Source organism: Polypterus senegalus, chromosome 7, assembly GCF_016835505.1.
Source record: "Polypterus senegalus isolate Bchr_013 chromosome 7, ASM1683550v1, whole genome shotgun sequence".
In the NCBI taxonomy this organism is placed as follows: domain Eukaryota; kingdom Metazoa; phylum Chordata; class Cladistia; order Polypteriformes; family Polypteridae; genus Polypterus; species Polypterus senegalus.
Genome location: NC_053160.1, coordinates 6839262 through 6856793, shown reverse-complemented (window position 1 = coordinate 6856793; position 17532 = coordinate 6839262). Strand labels below are relative to the sequence as shown.

Here is a 17532-nt window from a genome sequence, read left to right as displayed (position 1 = left end):
GATAGATACTTTATTAATCCCAAGGGGATATTCACATAATCCAGCAGCAGTATACTGATACAAAGAAACAATATTAAATTAAATAGTAATAAAAATGAAAAAAAATTAAAAAAATGAAAATAAAATTAATGTTAGCATTTACTCCCCCGGGTGGAGTAAATGGGGGGGGAGGAACGATCTCCTCAGTCTGTCAGTGGAGCAGGACAGTGACAAAAGTCTGTCACTGAAGCTACTCCTCTGCCTGGAGATGACACTGTTAAGTGGATGCAGTGGATTCTTCATGATTGACAGGAGTTTGCTTAATGCCCGTCGCTCTGCCACAGATGTTAAACTGTCCAACTTTAATCCTACAATAGAGCCTGCCGCCTTAACAAGTTTGACCAGGCGTGAGGCGTCTTTCATCTTTATGCTGCCACCCCAGCACACCACCGCGTAGAAGAGGGCACTCGCCACAACCGTCTGGTAGAACATCTGCAGAATCTTACTGCAGATGTTGAAGGATGCCAACCTTCTCAGAAAGTATAGTGGTGGCTGTGATGTTGACCAATGCGTTTTGAGATGTAGAGACTCTTTTACAGGCTGTAGTTAAAGACAAAGGTGATGCATTGAATAATAAGGTTGAAAATACCATTACATGTGAGTAAGAATGTAATTGAATTCTCTTTACATGGCAGTGAACCTGGACCTAAGCATGAGCATTGTTAGAAACAAAGCACATAATTCAGAAAGACAAGTAACCAGCTGCTTCAGAACAAACATTTGAATGCATGGCCGTAAAGAGACAAATGATGAAATATTTATGCTACGGTAATATAGTAGTGGGTAGCCATTCCGGGTATTCAGGTGCAATGTACTGATACTAAAGTGTTGTGCAAGCTGAAGAGTTCAAATGAAGGTAAACAAAGAACAGTGAATTTTAGAAGACAAGTGGATATAAATACCTTAACTGTAGTCAATTGCAAGTTTTTTTGTTTTTTTAAGTGTCGCAGCAGAGTTAAATAAGAAGAAACAACTTGCAGAGAAGCCTTCTAAACTAAAAAAAGCTGAACCAAAGAAGGTTGGGAGAAAGAGAAAGGAAAAAGAGGAATCTGGAACAGGTGAAAAGGATGGGAAAAAGGAGCCAGAGGTTAAACGAAGAAAAAATGCCAAAGTAGAGCCTTCACCTGACGTGCAGAGTGAAACTGAAGAGGTAATCAAGTATCATTCATTATGGGGTAGAGTCTGATATGTTTTCACTTTTATTTGTTATCCTAAGTAAATTGTTAAGCCAAAAATATTTTAGTAGACTACAACAGAACATGCTGTTTTTCTTCACTTCAATAACACAGGAAAAGACTTAAATTTCTGTTTGATCTTAGTAAAACACTTGTTTCAAGTGTTAACCTCCTTGGTGTTAATGCTGAGCTACTCTCGGGCTCAGATTTCTGTTAAGACAGTTAAGCCGAAGTGTCTCTTGGGGTGTAGCTGTTATGATCCAATATACAGTGTTAACTCGAGTAATGCTTAAGACATTTTTCTGTTTCCATCTAGTGGATGAAAAAACATTATTCTGGGGGGAAAAAAAGAATACAGTGGAACCTCGGTTTGCAAGCATAATTCTTTCCTGAAACGTGCTTGTAATCCAAAGCACTCGTATATCAAAGCAAATTTCCCCGTAAGAAATAATGGAAACGCAGATAATTCATTTTGCAACCCACAAATATTTATATAAAAATGATTAATACAAAATCTTCACGCTACCTAACGGAATCCTTGCTATCTGTTGGCTCACTGGAATCTTTTTCTTTTTTGTGACTTTAACAAGGAACCTATCCAATGACAGTTGCTTTTGCTTGATGAGTCACTACACTTGGACACAAAATTAAAAAATGCTTTACACACTAAGGTTTCTTAAGAGAATCAGAAAAGATCGAGGTCAAACGATAAGTGCCTGCCGTCGATGGGTAATGCAAGAGCACAGTATTACTTGGCCACTAACCTGGACACGACCCTGCCTGATTGCTGTGTCTCTGTATAGGAGAGCGGTAGATCCCTCTACAGTAAACAACCATGCTGTTCCTGTTTCAAGCTGAATAAAGCTGGTTTTGTTAAAGTACTAAGACTCAGCCTTGTGTTTTGGGGTGCATGACCGGGACTTGCATGTTTCAATACACACACACGCACACTCACGTGGTCACCATGCTATAGTAAACAGTATATGCTCATATGGATGGTGACTGTATGGGTGAGGCACACCGACTGAGAATGAGCATGGGAGACGATTACCCACAATCCCCAAGTGACGCTCGGCGGACAAAGCATATATGTACTACTCGTATTGCAAGACCTCGCTCGTTTATCAAGTTAAAATTTATTAAAAACTAGCAAAATACCCAGCGCTTCGCAGCGGAGAAGTAGTGTGTTAAAGAAGTTATGAAAAAGAAAAGGAAACATTTTAAAAATAATGTCACGATTGTCAATGTAATTGTTTTGTCACTGTTATGAGTGTTGTTGTCCTATATATACCATCACAAGTTTCATTTATCGCCACCAGCTGACCACAAACTATGCAGCTGTACCCCAGTGCTGTCTTGTCATACCTCAGTCACACAACCGTCATCGTGCAGCCTCACTGATGCCTAACACAATAGGGCAGTAGAGACCATGCCAAACTGCTTACTTGCATTGAAGCCGTCACCTCATCCAGTGACACTTCAGTTGTTTTAAATTGCAGTGAACTGTCAGTCTGTGATGGTTATGATAGCTGCCATGCCATACACACCCCTCCATTGTAAATCTTGATGAGGCAATGTGTTTCTTATTTTATTTTTTGAAAGACGTGAAACTGTATGTGTACCCATAGAGAACCTTACTTGGTAACCATCTCTTACTAAAACTGAAACTATTTGGTTCTAAAAAAAGTAAATAGGCAACTTAGTATGTTCTGTAAGGTTTTCAAAAGGAGCTGACAAAGAATGAGCTTAATTTAGATTTTTGTAGTGCATGCCTTTAAAATTTTCATTTTCACAGAAATAAGCACTTAACATTAGAGATCTACTTACAATTAAATTTTGTACCTTGAGTTTGACTACTGCACAAATCCAAGTGACGTGCGAAGTTTCTAACATTTTATGAACCAAGATGGGATGCTAAACTAAAATAAATGTGAACACTTTCCCGCTGTAAGTCAAGTTCTGTTTAGATTTTATGTGCTTTTCTGCAACACATTTACTAGGCAGCTGCAAGAATTGCCAGTGAAAATTCAGATCTGGATTGTGATAACGAGCTGTTGCTGTTTTGAGGAGCGTCTAAGACAGTGGTGGCGAACTCCAGGCCTCGAGTGCCGCAGTGGCTGCAGGTTTTCATTCTTACCATCTTCTTAATTAGTGACCAGTTTTTGCTGCTGAATACTTCTTTTAATTAACTTGACTCAGGCCCCATAGTTGTTTCTTTTTCTTTAATTAGCAGCCAAACAATGAGACATAAAACAAGCCACCACATGACCAGCCCTTTGCCCATTACACAATATCTGAAATTAAAGAGAGGTTATGGTCTTGGTAAGGTTGATCTGTCAGGTCACCAAAACATTTTGATGGCGCTCTTAGAAAGAACAGAAAAACAACAGTTTTCAAAATGTGTGCTGTGGCAGAATGAGAGCAGCAAAAAGCCATGGAATTAAATAATGGGTTTAATTAACAGCAAGAATTGGCTTTTCATTAAGAAAGTGATTGGAGTGAAATTGGTTGGAGTTTGAAGCCCCAGTTAAGCTGCTCATCTGTTGGCTCGTTTCGCATCTCATTTCTGCTTGGCTTTCATTTAATGAAGAAATTAATCAATTCAGAGGGCTGAACTCTTCTAACAGGGCTGTTAAAATGATGGGAAAAAGTTAATTAGCAGTGAAAACTGGTCACTGATTAGAAAAAGGGTTAGAATGGAAACCTGTAGGCACTGCGGCACTCCAGGCCTGGAGTTCACCAGCCCTGGTCTAAGATTGAATCTGCACTGTGCTCAATCAGGAGATTCATAAGTTTTATATCTGTCAAAATGTTTCGTTTGTTTTGAGTTTATTTATTTATTTTTAATGAGGAAGACCTTGGCAACAAATGTATGTCAAGCTGTGTGAAATGTCTGGATACCCAATTTTCTGTGCGATAAATACTTGTTTCAAATTCTGGTATCATTTAAAATGATGATGGTATGTGACACCAAGAGGCCACCGATTTTTTTTTTTATTTATTTATTTATATATATATATATATATACAGTTATGCAATTTCTTGTTCCAAGAATCCCCTCAAACTATACACATTGTTGCATTTCCTCCCTCCTTTATGAAAATTTCTCAGATTGTTTCATAAAGCATTTGAAAATTCCAGTTTAAATAATATTTTGCAATATATACTTCCGCTATTTGTCTTGCATAACCTTCTATATAATTTGATACTATCCGTGTTCACAGCAATACCCCGAGCAGCCACAAGAGCAGTGGCCATGGGAAGGATGCGTAGGAAATGAAGTCACATGACTGACACGGAACATAGACTTGCTAGTGCGACCACACGTACACAACAAGCACAACAAACAGATGAGCAGCGTACGGCTACAGAATGCTACTAACACTGACAGACATTGTGCCAGCGGTGCACAAGCGACTGAAGAAGCTCGAGCAGCCGCAAATGCATGTCCGAATGTAACTTTTAGTGCGCAAAAGCCGAGTTCAGGTAACCTTCCAATAATTAAAATTGTGCCATACAGCCTTATTTTATTAGTTTTCAGTTTCACAAATAGAACAGATCTTTCAATGAGCTAGCTATAAATATTTACCCCCAAGATAAAACTTTGATCATCTTCAAAACAAGCTAAATGAGTTTCTTTAATATTCCTGCAGAACACGTTTGTAATTCATGCTTTCAAGAACTATCAATTCTACCTCTGCCTGTCAACTGTCCCTAATCTTAGCAGAAATGCCGAGGCTGGACAGTATTTCTCCTTTCTTTCTTCCAAAGCTGTGGAGTGGCTATTCATACTACCCAACTTACTCAGGTTTAGGCATCTTTTTAAAAACGTACGGTCTGTTCTACAGGAACGTTCCTGTTGTTCTGATAAAGAATTTGGGATACTAATTTAGTCTAGATGCAGGTTTAATTAATGTAGTTGTGCTAATTTTTTTTTTTTTTTTTTTTTAAAAACCTTTTTTCTGTTGCTGCCTGCACCTTCTAATCATCCTTGTGTGTATTATAGCTTATTTTGTAAGTCTCCATGGATAATAGCATTTGCTAAATAAATAATAGTAATTCTTTAATGGGCACATTCAAAAAGAAACTCCTGGTTCATAGAAAATGCCTACAAAAAATAAATTTCTATATAACCATCCTTATGTTACAGCATTGTTCCTACTTGTAAATTACCTTTCAATACCGAAAATGCTATAAACATTTTTTTTTTTTTTTTAATTCAATTAGAAACGCAAGTATGAATGGTTTATGGCCAGTACAAAGCGTAATGTCTTGAAAACTCAACATGAAACTGTGGAGATGGAAAAAGATGATAGAAGGCGGAAACAAGATGACCAAAAGCCAACAGAGTATGTATTCAGTTTAAAAAAAAAAAAATCTGTTTGTGTATGTATATATGTATTATATATAAATAAATAAAATATAGTATGCATGTGTGTGTATGTATATTGTGAAATATACAGCCTCGACACACAGAAAAAGGTTTGGGGCAGCCACCCGTATACTTGAGATATTTACAGGTTTGAGTCCAGGCTGGAAACGGGAAGTGGTGTGAGTTTTAAGTTGTCTACCAGGAAGTGACAGAGAAAGGATTAGCGCTCGACGCCATCCCCTGGCGTTGGTGTGGAATTACCTTCAGTTGTTCCTTTTTAGCTGCCTCCTAATCGCACATGAATGACAATATATGTATATATGGAAGTGAAGATCTGCAGTACGGTTTGTATATTTGTAGCTGGAACTCCACAAAGGGAGAAACTGAATCACACACAGTAAAAACGTTTTTTATTCCGAAGCTTTCAACTCCTAGCAAGAATCATCATCAGTGAAACATTATTAGACATACAGGACTACAAGTCTATATATAGCAAATAAGGAGGGGTGGGTAGGTGAATTTGGGGGTTAATGGGGGAATTAATGAGGTGGGGTTTAGAGGATGTTGGTCAAAGTCTTATTTATTATTTACATGTTGTTCAAGCCTACATATCCTGGGTTCATGTTCAAATGTCTGTTAATGGTGTTTTCATTAGATTCCCACATTTCAACCAGTTCTCTGGTACTTTTCGTACTAGCCCATTTAAATGTGTGTCCAGTCGAACTTGTATGTGTGTAAATCAGAGACCGTGGATCCTTTCTTCTGACTGCATTGCAATATTCTTGTATATGTGTGGCAGGTGTTTTTGATTTTTGTCCCTCCTATACAGATGGACTTGAATCGCATGGTATGATGTAAACTGTGTTCCTGTTGCTGTTATTCTGTTTTGAGTGTTTGTAGGCTTGTGTGCTACTTAGATGCATGTGTACCTTCTGATATCCTGTGATTATAAGGAAGTGTGGTCCAGGTGGGACTAGGGGGTCAGGTTAGCATTTATTGTTTGTTGGGGTCTCTGGCATCTCCTAGGTAAGCATTGTCTGATGAGTGTCTTTGGGTAGCCTTTACACTGTTTATGATAAAAGGGTGCATGTACACAAGGAAGCTAGATGTATGAGGATGTACATATAAAGGTGTGCAGCAGTATGTCTAGTGTTATGAGTAAAATTTATAGAAGGAAGGATGAGGTGTTGACTTTTTTTTTTTTAGATCAGTACCAAGTGGTTTGTATCTAGACTCGAGTCAAACTAAATTCTGTTACTTCCTGCACATTTTCCATTTATGTCCACAAACATCACACCTGCCAAACAATGGAACTGAAAAAAAAAAGAAAAAAAATATAGATTTCCTTGAGTATTTAAGTAATTTTTGGTTCAGTTTTATTACCTTATTTATTAGAACATTAGAACACTCTAGACAAGAACAGGCCATTCAGCCCAACAAAGCTCGCCAGTCCTATCCACTTGTTTCCTCCAAGAAAACATCAAGTCGAGTTTTGAAAGTCCCTAACGTCTTACCGTCTACCACACTACTTGGTAGCTTATTCCAAGTGTCTTATCGTACTTTGAGTAAAGAAAAACTTCCTAATGTTTGTGCGAAATTTACCCTTAACAAGTTTCCAGCTGTGTCCCCGTGTTCTTGATGAACTCATTTTAAAATAGTCTCGATCCACTGTACTAATTTCCTTCAGAATTTTAAACACTTCAATCATGTCACCTCTTAATCTTCTTTTGCTTAAACTGTAAAGGCTCAGCTCTTTTAATCTTTCCTCATAATTCAACCCCTGTAGTCTTGGAATCAGCCTAGTCTGTCTTCTCTGGACCTTTTCTAGAGCTGCTATGTCCTTTTTGTAACCTGGAGACCAAAACTGCACACAGGACTCAAGATGAGGCCTCACCAGTGCATTATAAAGGTTGAGCATAACCTCCTGTGACTTGTACTCCACAGATCGTGTATATCCTGACATTCTGTTAGCCTTCTTAATGGCTTCTGAACATTGTCGGGAAGTTGATAGCTTAGAGTCCACTATGACTCATAAATCCTTCTCATAAGGTGTACTCTCGATTTTCCGACCTCCCATTGTGTATTCAAACCTAATATTTTACTTCCTATGTGTAATACTTTACATTTACTGACATTAAATTTCATCTGCCACACATCTGCCCAAGCCTGTCTGCTATCCAAGTCCTTCTGTAATGATGTAACGGATTTCAAATTATCTGCTAATCCACCTATCTTGGTATCATCTGCAAACTTAACCAGCTTGTTACTTATATTCCGATCTAAATCATTTTTATATATATATATATATATATATATATATATATAATATTAAAAATAGCAGCGGCCCTAGCACTGACCCCTGTGGAATACCATTCTTAACATCGGCCAGTTTTAATGAGGTTCCTCACACCATCACCCTCTGCTTCCTGTGTCTGAACCAATTCTGCACCCATCTAAAAACATCACCCTGAACTCCCACTTCTTTTAACTTGATGCCCAACCTCTCATGTGGCACCTTGTCAAATGCTTTCTGAAAGTCCAAATAAATATCATAAGCTCCACTTTGATCGTATGCTTTTGCTGCAACCTCATAGAATTCCAACATGTTAGTAAAACACGACCTTCCTCTTCTGAGCCCACGCTGACTGTTCCTAATAACTCCTGTCCTTGCCAGGCGTTGCTCAATCTTATCCTTAATAATTCCTTCCATTAATTTTCCTGTGATGCATGTTAAGCTTACTGGCCTATAGTTGCTTGGATCTGCCCTGTCACCCTTTTTATATAATGGGATGATATTTGCCATTTTCCAGTCCTTCGGAATCTCTCCAGTGCTCAGTGACTTCTTAAAAATATGTGTTAAGGGTTTATATATGTACTCACTAGCCTCCTTAAGAACACAAGGATAAATATTATCTGGGCCTGGTGATTTTTTTGATTTCATCTTATTTAATCTGAGCAGCTTTTCTCCCTCTACAATTTCCAAATCCCTCAGTACCTCCTTAGTAGTTGTGTTTACCGCTGGGAGGTTATCCATTAGCACCAGTTGTGATGTGATTTCATTAATGTGCAAAAATGAAGCAAATGAGAATATTAAAAAGGCACTTAGTCATGTGTGATAATGTGAGTAACATTAAAGTGTGTAAAGGTGCAAATTATCATAATAAAAGACGTGAAGGATTCTGAGTGTATCCTGGTTAGTCTAAAATTAAAACCCTTATGGGTATAATTTATGTTTTGCAGTTTTTATTGCATTTTAAACACGCGAAAAAAGTGCTACGTTTTTCATCAACATTCAGATGGCTTTCCATAGTTTTTACTCTTGGTGGTTATCACAATACAGCCTTCAGTATTAAATAGGCTAGAAATAATGCTGTTAAGAACTTTGAGTTTTTAGTATTGGCTGTGTTCTGTCTTTTATTTTTAAAACACATTTGAGATAGAGGGGTTGAGCATATTTAATGCACATAATTTTTAATGTATTTATTTAATGCACAGAATTTTTAATGTATTTATTTGTTTTTAAAAAGGCCAAGTAAAGATGAAGGAAAAAAGCTTGACGAGAAGAAAGTGGAAAAGAAGAAAGGTATCGTTACACTGACTGAGGTTGTATGTGCAGGCATATATTGAACTGTATGGTATGCATGTTAATGGGGATGGTTCAAGTTTATATCACATTAAACTCTGACTGATTTCTATTTTAGATCTATCTACAGAATCAAGACTTCAGAGGCTACATGGAGAAATTAAAATCTCTTTGAAAATTGATAATCCAGTAAGTTTGCTTTGTCATTAACCACATTTGCTTTTTGGTGACTGGGAAATGAATCAGTTTTGTCATTGCACATCTAGAGGCTTATGTTCACTCCAAACCACTTCATTATTCTTCAACGTCTAGAGTCACCTAGGATGTGTATTTGGATTGTCTTTATTGACCACAGCTCTGCCTTTAACTCATTCGTCCCTTTTCATGTTTTTTGACAAACTGATATATACGAGTATAAAGCTGTCCTTGGGGTGTTGCCTTTTGGGTTTTCTTTCTCACAGGAAACGGTAGTAAAGGAGAACTTCTTTAAGCTGTCATGTTGAGTACTGTTGCCTCATGAAGCTGCTTTACCACTGCTCATTTAATTGTTATACATGATGATCTACAGTACATTTCACTTGTGGGCAAATAAGCAAATGGTCAAGTTTGCTGATGACGGCACTCTTAACTCTTTTAGGGCTAATTTTTTTTGTTTCTTTTCTCCCAAGGCTGAATATTTTTCCAAAAACTTAACTTTTTTTTAAAAAAAAAGAACACAAAGCAATTGTTTAACATATCAAATCAACAAAAATATTTCTTTTTGACAAATGTTACAGTCTTGCATATTGTATGAGCCTGCATACTATATGATTTCACATACATGTTACACAGCAAAGTCCTGCAAAGTATATCGCTCAAAGCAGCCAATTGCATGCATTGCCACGTTGCACTGCTTACAGTATGTTTTGCACTGGTGCCTCCTTTTCAGTTGTCCGTTGCTGCACACAACACAATCAGGTTTGTATTTTCTCACATATATTGTAGAGTGTAGAGAAAGTCACCCGTTTGACATCGTGCTATGCCACTGCCACCAAGTTTTCCACCCGCATGAAAACCTGATTCTCACCTCTTTTCATATTAAGCCTGTCTGGCTTCATCTGTGAAGGCCTGTGTCTCCTGTTCACCCTCACTGTGCCACAAGCTCCAATTCCCCTGCTTTGTAGCTCCATGAACAATTCTGGTGATGTATAAAAATTGTCCATGTACGCAACATGACCCAAATGATCATAGCCCTGAAGCAGCTCCAGCACAACCTGACATGTCAAGGGACAGTTCTCTCTTTGAAAGAAATACTTTCCTGTATATGTAATTACTTTCAGGCAGAAACCAGTGCTTGCTTCTGCCAGTACAAAATCCTTCATGCCATGCTTTGTGGGCTTGTCTGGCATGTACTGGTAGGAAAAAAGGCATCCCTTGTATTTTATCCACCCATCTATTTGATTCATCCACAGGCAAATCATGGCCAGGCTGATAAAACTGTTAATATGTTGGTTCCACAATGTCAAGCAGGGGCTGAACTTTACACATGGGGTTATAGCTTGGCTCACCCCTTGGGATTTGCTTCTGGTTATCACAGAAATGAATAAAACTTTGCAGGAGCACATACCTATCATGCGGCATAACCTGTCCAAAGCCACCAGGGGACAAAGCACATTTGGACCAATGCTCCCTGAAGTTATATTGCCAGTCTAGTCCCATTTCTATTTGTAATGCCACAGAGCCCTTCATCTCGTCTTTTGTTGTGAGTTTCCACTTTGAAAAATGAGAATGAGGTGCAAGCAAAGCCCGCGATTCAAAAAATTGCTCTGCATACCTGTTTGTTTCATCTTGACAGTAGCTGAAAGGCATCCTCAGGAAGAAAACAGCCAGAAGTAGTCCAGCGGTTGATTATCACCTGTCAAGTCCAACAGAAAGCCATGCTGTCTTGTGTAGTCCGGTAGCCAGTTTGGCTCCCACAGGTCAATGTCTGGATATTCCTGCCACATGAACCTTGCCATAGGTGCATCGGCTGCGCGAATGTGCTCAGCTGGGGCGGCATTGACTGGTGTCCCATCAGCTGATGCAAGTTCCTCCCTCTCTTGCTCAATCTCCTGATCACTCTCAATAAAATCAGATTCTGAAAAATCATTCCGACTCGGCGATAATGCGCAAAACATTGTCCGCTGAGTATTTTCTTTTCTGCACTCACTTCGCTTTAATCGCTGCACATGCAAGGATTAAATGCCAAGTCAATGAGTCTAACATTCCTCCAAGCAGAGAGGGAATGCCTGTGAATTTTGTCACCATTAACAGCTGGTTGTCGCCCTCTACCCCAGGATGTTGACTTTTGTCGACATGCGCCCTCAGCACTTCCTGTCTACAAAAGTCGACATCGCCCTAAAAGAGTTTTAAAAAAATCAAAACAGTGTTGCAGTGAGTGCAAGAATGTCAAAAGCCAATTGTATCCTATTGTTATTTACACTACATAAATAAGGTAAGGAAAAAAACGGGATACTTTATTATGGATTAAAAAAGGGTAAGCACGGTGGCGCAGTGGTAGCACTGCTGCCTTGCACTAAGGACACCTGGGTTCGCTTCCCGGGTCCTCCCTGCATGGAGTTTGCATGTTCTCCCTGTGTCTGTGTGGGTTTCATCCAAGTGCTCTGGTTTCCTCCCACAGTCCAAATATGTATTTGGAGTGCATTGGTGATTCTAAGTTGTCCCTGGTGTATGCTTGGTGTGTGTGTGTGTGTGTGTATGTATGCCCTGCCGTGGACTGGCACCCTGCCTTGGCCCCTGTGCTGGCTGGGATTGGCTCCAGCAGACCCCCGTGAAACTGTTAGGGTACAGCAGGTTGGAGAATGACTGACTAAAAAAGGGCAGAGGACTAGGTAAGCTGTTACACTACTGCTTCAATAACAGTTACAAGTGAAAGGAATTGTAATTTCAGCATTACTAAAAAAAAAAAAAAAGATAAGCACAAAACACATTTTCATATATGCTGGATGAGTGGATTAAAAATAGAGGATATTCCTCAAAGGAACAGTGAGTGCAGGAAGGGGAAAGCGTCAGAACCAAGTCAGAGAACACCCCCTCCGTTTCTGGTAAACCTTTGGTTCTGAATATGCTTTGTACTATTAGCCACAAACGCTGCAGAGTGTGGGCAAGTTTTTTCAGGCCTAAACTTTTACTAACATAAGGACCTGTTGAATGATGAAAACAACGGAATCATTTTCAAAAACTCAGTCCAAGTGTGACAAGCTTCAATGCAAATCAATACAAAAGTCACTGGCTGTGCTAGTTTACAGGTGCATGACACTGTAAAGGACATATTGCACCTCAGAATAATGCTAAAGGTCAAAGTGGGGATGATTTAGACAGGAAAAATCACAGTCTGACTCGGCGATAATGTGCAGAAAATCATCTGCTGAGTATTTTCATATCTGAAATTGGTTCGTTACCTTGTGAGATGTCGATGCCATCTTGCCTTTGTTTACATTTCGTAACTCATGCAAGGATTAGATGCTAACTCATTGTTAGTCAATGAGTCTAAAATTCCTCCAAGCAGAGGGGGAATGCCTGTGACGTAACAGTGAGTTTTGTCGCCCTCTACCCCCGCATATTGACATCCGCCCTAAAAGAGTTAAGGGATTTTTCACAAGTTATGAGGGAGCAGAGCTATTTTGTTATGTACTAAATTTAGATTTAAACATCAACAAATTAAATGAAATGCTGGTGAACCTTAACTAGGATAATGGCTATGTTTAAGAGATAGTTGAGAATTTAAATTAACTGAATGCCACTCTTTTACAACACTGTGACATGGGTGGTCCAACTCGTGTTATAGTAATGAAAACTCACCAGAGATTGTCCTATATCAGGCAGTTGCATTTTAATAGTAATAATTCTTTACATTATAAAACTCTTTTCTCATTACTCAAAGTGCTTTACATAGTGAATGGGGAGCCACTTCAACCACAACCAATATGCAGCCTCCACCTGGATGATGTGACAACAGCTGTTTTCTACCAGTATGCTCAACACAGGGTGAGAGGCATTGAGCATTTTAGCCAAGACATTGGGATACACCCTACTATTTACAAAAGGATACCCAGGGTTCATATATGACCACAGAGAGTTAGGACCTTGATTTTTACATCTCATCTGAAGTATGGAGCCATTTTTACAGCACAGTGTCCCCGTCACTTCTCTGTGGCATTGGGATCCACATTCAGACCACAGGGTATGTGCCCCCTACTGGCCTCAGCAACATCTGTTCTAACAGCAACCCAAGCTTTTCCTGGTTGGTCTCCCATCCAAGTACTGGCTGGGCCCTAACAGGCTTAGCTTCTGGTGCATGACATTTTTCCGAAATGCATGAGGTATGTTTGGTGTGTCAGAAGAAGCAGTAGTCCTTTTACTGTATATTGATCTATTCAAAAAGTTTGACTTTTTCAAATACTGTTAAGTAAGGAAATACAAGGATAGGAAATGGCTAAAGCGAGTAACATCATTGGTTACTGCCTCTTTACAATGATTTGCTGTACTTTGACAGACTAAAACTTTAATGGCTTTAAAGTCTTCTCTATTCCATTACTCCCTACCTACTCTTTTTTTTTTTTTTTTCCTTCTGTCCAGTAAATGTGTTGGATCAACAAAGAAGATTGATCACCATATTTTATAGTAGAACTTATTTACACATTGTAGTGAAAGAAGATTACTGTTATTACATCCTGTGCTTATACTTCAGTATTATTTGTACATGTTTCATCAAGGCAAATTTTACTCAGTTGATGTTGCAATTGTATTAAAATCAAGTACCGTATATACTCACGTATAAGTCGATCATAAAATCAGACCCCGACTTATACACTCATTCAGAAATGACACTTAATTTTATTTTCTTTTTCATCTTCTTGCCTCCTTCAATCTTGCATCAGTTTCTTTAGATGCATCGAACTTTGTTGCAGCAGCGCAGTTACCAATTTCTTTTGCCACTTCAACAACGTTTAATTTAAAACCAGCTTTCTATTTTATTCTGATTGAACGCTCCATCGTAGATAAGGGATATTCTTACGATAAAGGTGTATGAGGGTGTGAGATACAATAAAAACACAAATTAGTGAAAACGTTGCTTTGGAATACTTCAGGTATTACCATGTGGTCACGAAGGCACAATAGAGAGAGGTTAGGAGCACGCGCTGATACGGTGCTTTACCACAGCCACATAGAAAATAAAAAAGGCAGTGGACTCCATGGCTACTCTCTCAGGTGGCCGTTAGCATATCATAATCTCTTGGACCAATAGCATGAGTTTTCCGCATTCAACCTATATGACTGACATTATAACATACCAGAAATTATACAGTAAAGTCAAGTCACGACTTATCCGTGGGAGAACTTATCCGCGAGTATTTACGGTAATGTGCTTTTTTCTCTCTGGTATTAAATAACAGTAAATTTTACGATGAATATTTTAATGGTACAATTCATTTTTCCAAATTTCCTTGGAAAGTAGATGTACGTAAAGTGAATGATTATTCGGCAGATGTTCAGATAATATAGAATACTTACTCTCTTTAGGCATCTTTTTCTTTTCACAAGTAGCATGATTTTTTCTGTTCCAGGTTTTATTTGTGAGTGTACTACATGCATAAATGTTTGCGACTGCACTATATAAAATAAGAATGAATTAAAGTAGCAATTTGATGCCCGTAGAATCAAAACTGTTGTCTCTACGTTTTTATGCATTTATGGCATGAAAGAAAATGAAATTGGACCCAAACTTTCAGTTTTTATTGATGCTTCAAGTTTTCGCTTTCCTTCATGTTGTCCTTCTGTTCTGACCTTTTTTCCTTTTTAAACAGGATGTAAAGAAATGTATTGAAGCTCTCGATGAACTTGGAACTCTGCAGGTTACAACACAGCACCTACAAAAGCATAGTGAGCTGATTGCCACACTGAAAAAGGTACAATTTTAAAATAAACTACCTTTATTTAAATAGCAGCTACCACAACTCCATCCTAACGATATTCATAGAGGTTTAAGTATTCAAGGTGGTTTTTCATTTTAATATCTGTTAAAAGTATTATGTGGAGTTCTTTTTCCTCAGTTGTCAACAAGTAACAAGGCATTTTTATGGTCATCAGAGTAGTTGTAGCAGGCAGAAGGCAGTCCCAACCCTGAGTGGATACAAAAAGGGTCCTGTACATGCCAGTTTAGGAACACAAGTGCCACAAAAAATAAATTGGTCCCTGCTAGGCCTAAGGAGCATCAGAGCCAAATGGTGAATGAAATGCAACATGGCCTTAGGAGAGTTGAACAAAACAAGCAACCATGCAAATAAATGGCCTTTTTATTTTGGATACTGGAGGAGAAAGGGTTATTTAAGGCGATGACAACAAGACCACCTAACGGACATGAGGTAGAACTAGGGTCCCTAGCAGTAGAAGCTTGGATTGTATTTGTAATTCGGACCATAGTTATGTTATGTTTTGCATGTTAAAGAGTACATACACTTTGATTTGCAGAGTCTAGGTCAGTGGTGGCGAACCTATGGCACACGTGCCAAAGGGGGCACTCAGAGCCCTCTCAGTGGGCACGCGCGCCGTCGCCCGAGCACAGAGTTCGTTACTATAAAGCCAGAGGAATGCGGGGCCGGGCTGCTCCTTTCACCGTTCCCCCTCTTCACGCACGCCGGAGGACTTTTCTCACATCACCCGCCCCTCTGCCCAGCAGCCCAATGGGAGCGCTTCCTTCCTCTCCTGTCTGGGGTAAGGCGGGCGGCACACATGCTGCTTGAGGGTGTGGCACGGACTGCAGCCTTTTGAGTCTGTGATTCCCATGGTGGGGTTGGAGGGGATGTGGTATAGCGGGTCCACAGCTCAAAATTGAAAAGGCCAGTTTTAACAGATAATTGCCGCACTCGCGGCTTAAAGGGGGTTATGGTAGAGTGGCCGGAGCGGTTTCTGGGAGCTTTGTGATGCGGGCAGTCCTCGCTTAAGCGCACAGGTGAGGAGTCGTCCGCATCTGTAATTATTGCCGGAGTTGCTAATCGCCACACCTGATCCACGACCCCGTAATATATAATGGAAGCTTTGGGGGTGGAGCTTAATAGAGAAGACCTGCGTGAAACACTTGAGAGGATCGAAGGGATGACAAAGGACAGCACAGTTAGTTATGAAAATGAAATCCTTAAAGTGCGGAATTCTCTGCCAAATAATCTTAAGTCAATGAAGGCACTTGAGATTGCTTTCCTTACTTTGTTTGGAACATCTTATGCTTGTGCAGCTGTTTTTAGCTTTGAATTAAATCAAATCTGACACCAGAAACAGACTAACAGATGACCTGAGTGCTGCATGTGTTGCTCTCAAGCTTACAAAGTATGAGCCAAGGTTAGACAAATTATCAGCATGCATACAACAGCAAAAAACACATTAATTGTTCAAAAGCATACCGAATGCAAACTTTTACCTTTCAACAAAAAGTTGTTTGTATCATTGAAAGCTCCGCTATTATGTTTTTCTTTTAAGACAAAAGATGTTAATGTATGAGTGGCTTTTCTAAACTAAAAGCTCAGTAGATAGACAGACAGAGCATCAGTATTGGCAGTTCAGTCCAATTTATCATCCAGCTGCACTCCCTAGTAAAGGAGAACTTCTTTAAGCTGTCATGTTGAGTACTGTTGCCTCATGAAGCTGCTTTACCACTGCTCATTTAATTGTTATACATGATGATCTACAGTACATTTCACTTGTGGGCAAATAAGCAAATGGTCAAGTAGCATGAGTTTTCCGCATTCAACCTATATGACTGACATTATAACATACCAGAAATTATACAGTAAAGTCAAGTCACGACTTATCCGTGGGAGAACTTATCCGCGAGTATTTACGGTAATGTGCTTTTTTCTCTCTGGTATTAAATAACAGTAAATTTTACGATGAATATTTTACAATTCATTTTTCCAAATTTCCTTGGAAAGTAGATGTACGTTAAGTGAATGATTATTCGTCAGATGTTCAGATAATATAGAATACTTACTATCTTTAGGCATCTTTTTCTTTTCACAAGTAGCATGATTTTTTCTGTTCCAGGTTTTATTTGTGAGTGTACTACATGCATAAATGTTTGCGACTGCACTATATAAAATAAGAATGAATTAAAGTAGCAGTTTGATGCCCGTAGAATCAAAACTGTTGTCTGTATGCTTTTATGCATTTATGGCATGAAAGAAAATGAAATTGGACCCAAACTTTCAGTTTTTATTGATGCTTCAAGTTTTCGCTTTCCTTCATGTTGTCCTTCTGTTCTGACCTTTTTTCCTTTTTAAACAGGATGTAAAGAAATGTATTGAAGCTCTCGATGAACTTGGAACTCTGCA

At 39.0% G+C, this 17532-nt stretch overlaps 1 protein-coding gene across 3 annotated transcripts in view; it reads left to right on the top strand.

Moving 5' to 3' along the window:
* Window positions 1-17532, top strand: part of psip1a (PC4 and SFRS1 interacting protein 1a) — a 75625-nt gene that overhangs the window by 50700 nt on the left and 7393 nt on the right. For all 3 annotated transcript variants that reach the window (XM_039758203.1, XM_039758201.1, XM_039758202.1), the window contains exons 9-13: window positions 982-1189; window positions 5442-5563; window positions 9114-9169; window positions 9288-9358; window positions 15016-15117. In XM_039758203.1, the coding sequence (XP_039614137.1) occupies window positions 982-1189; window positions 5442-5563; window positions 9114-9169; window positions 9288-9358; window positions 15016-15117 (559 nt within the window). The remainder of the gene's footprint in view (window positions 1-981; window positions 1190-5441; window positions 5564-9113; window positions 9170-9287; window positions 9359-15015; window positions 15118-17532) is intronic.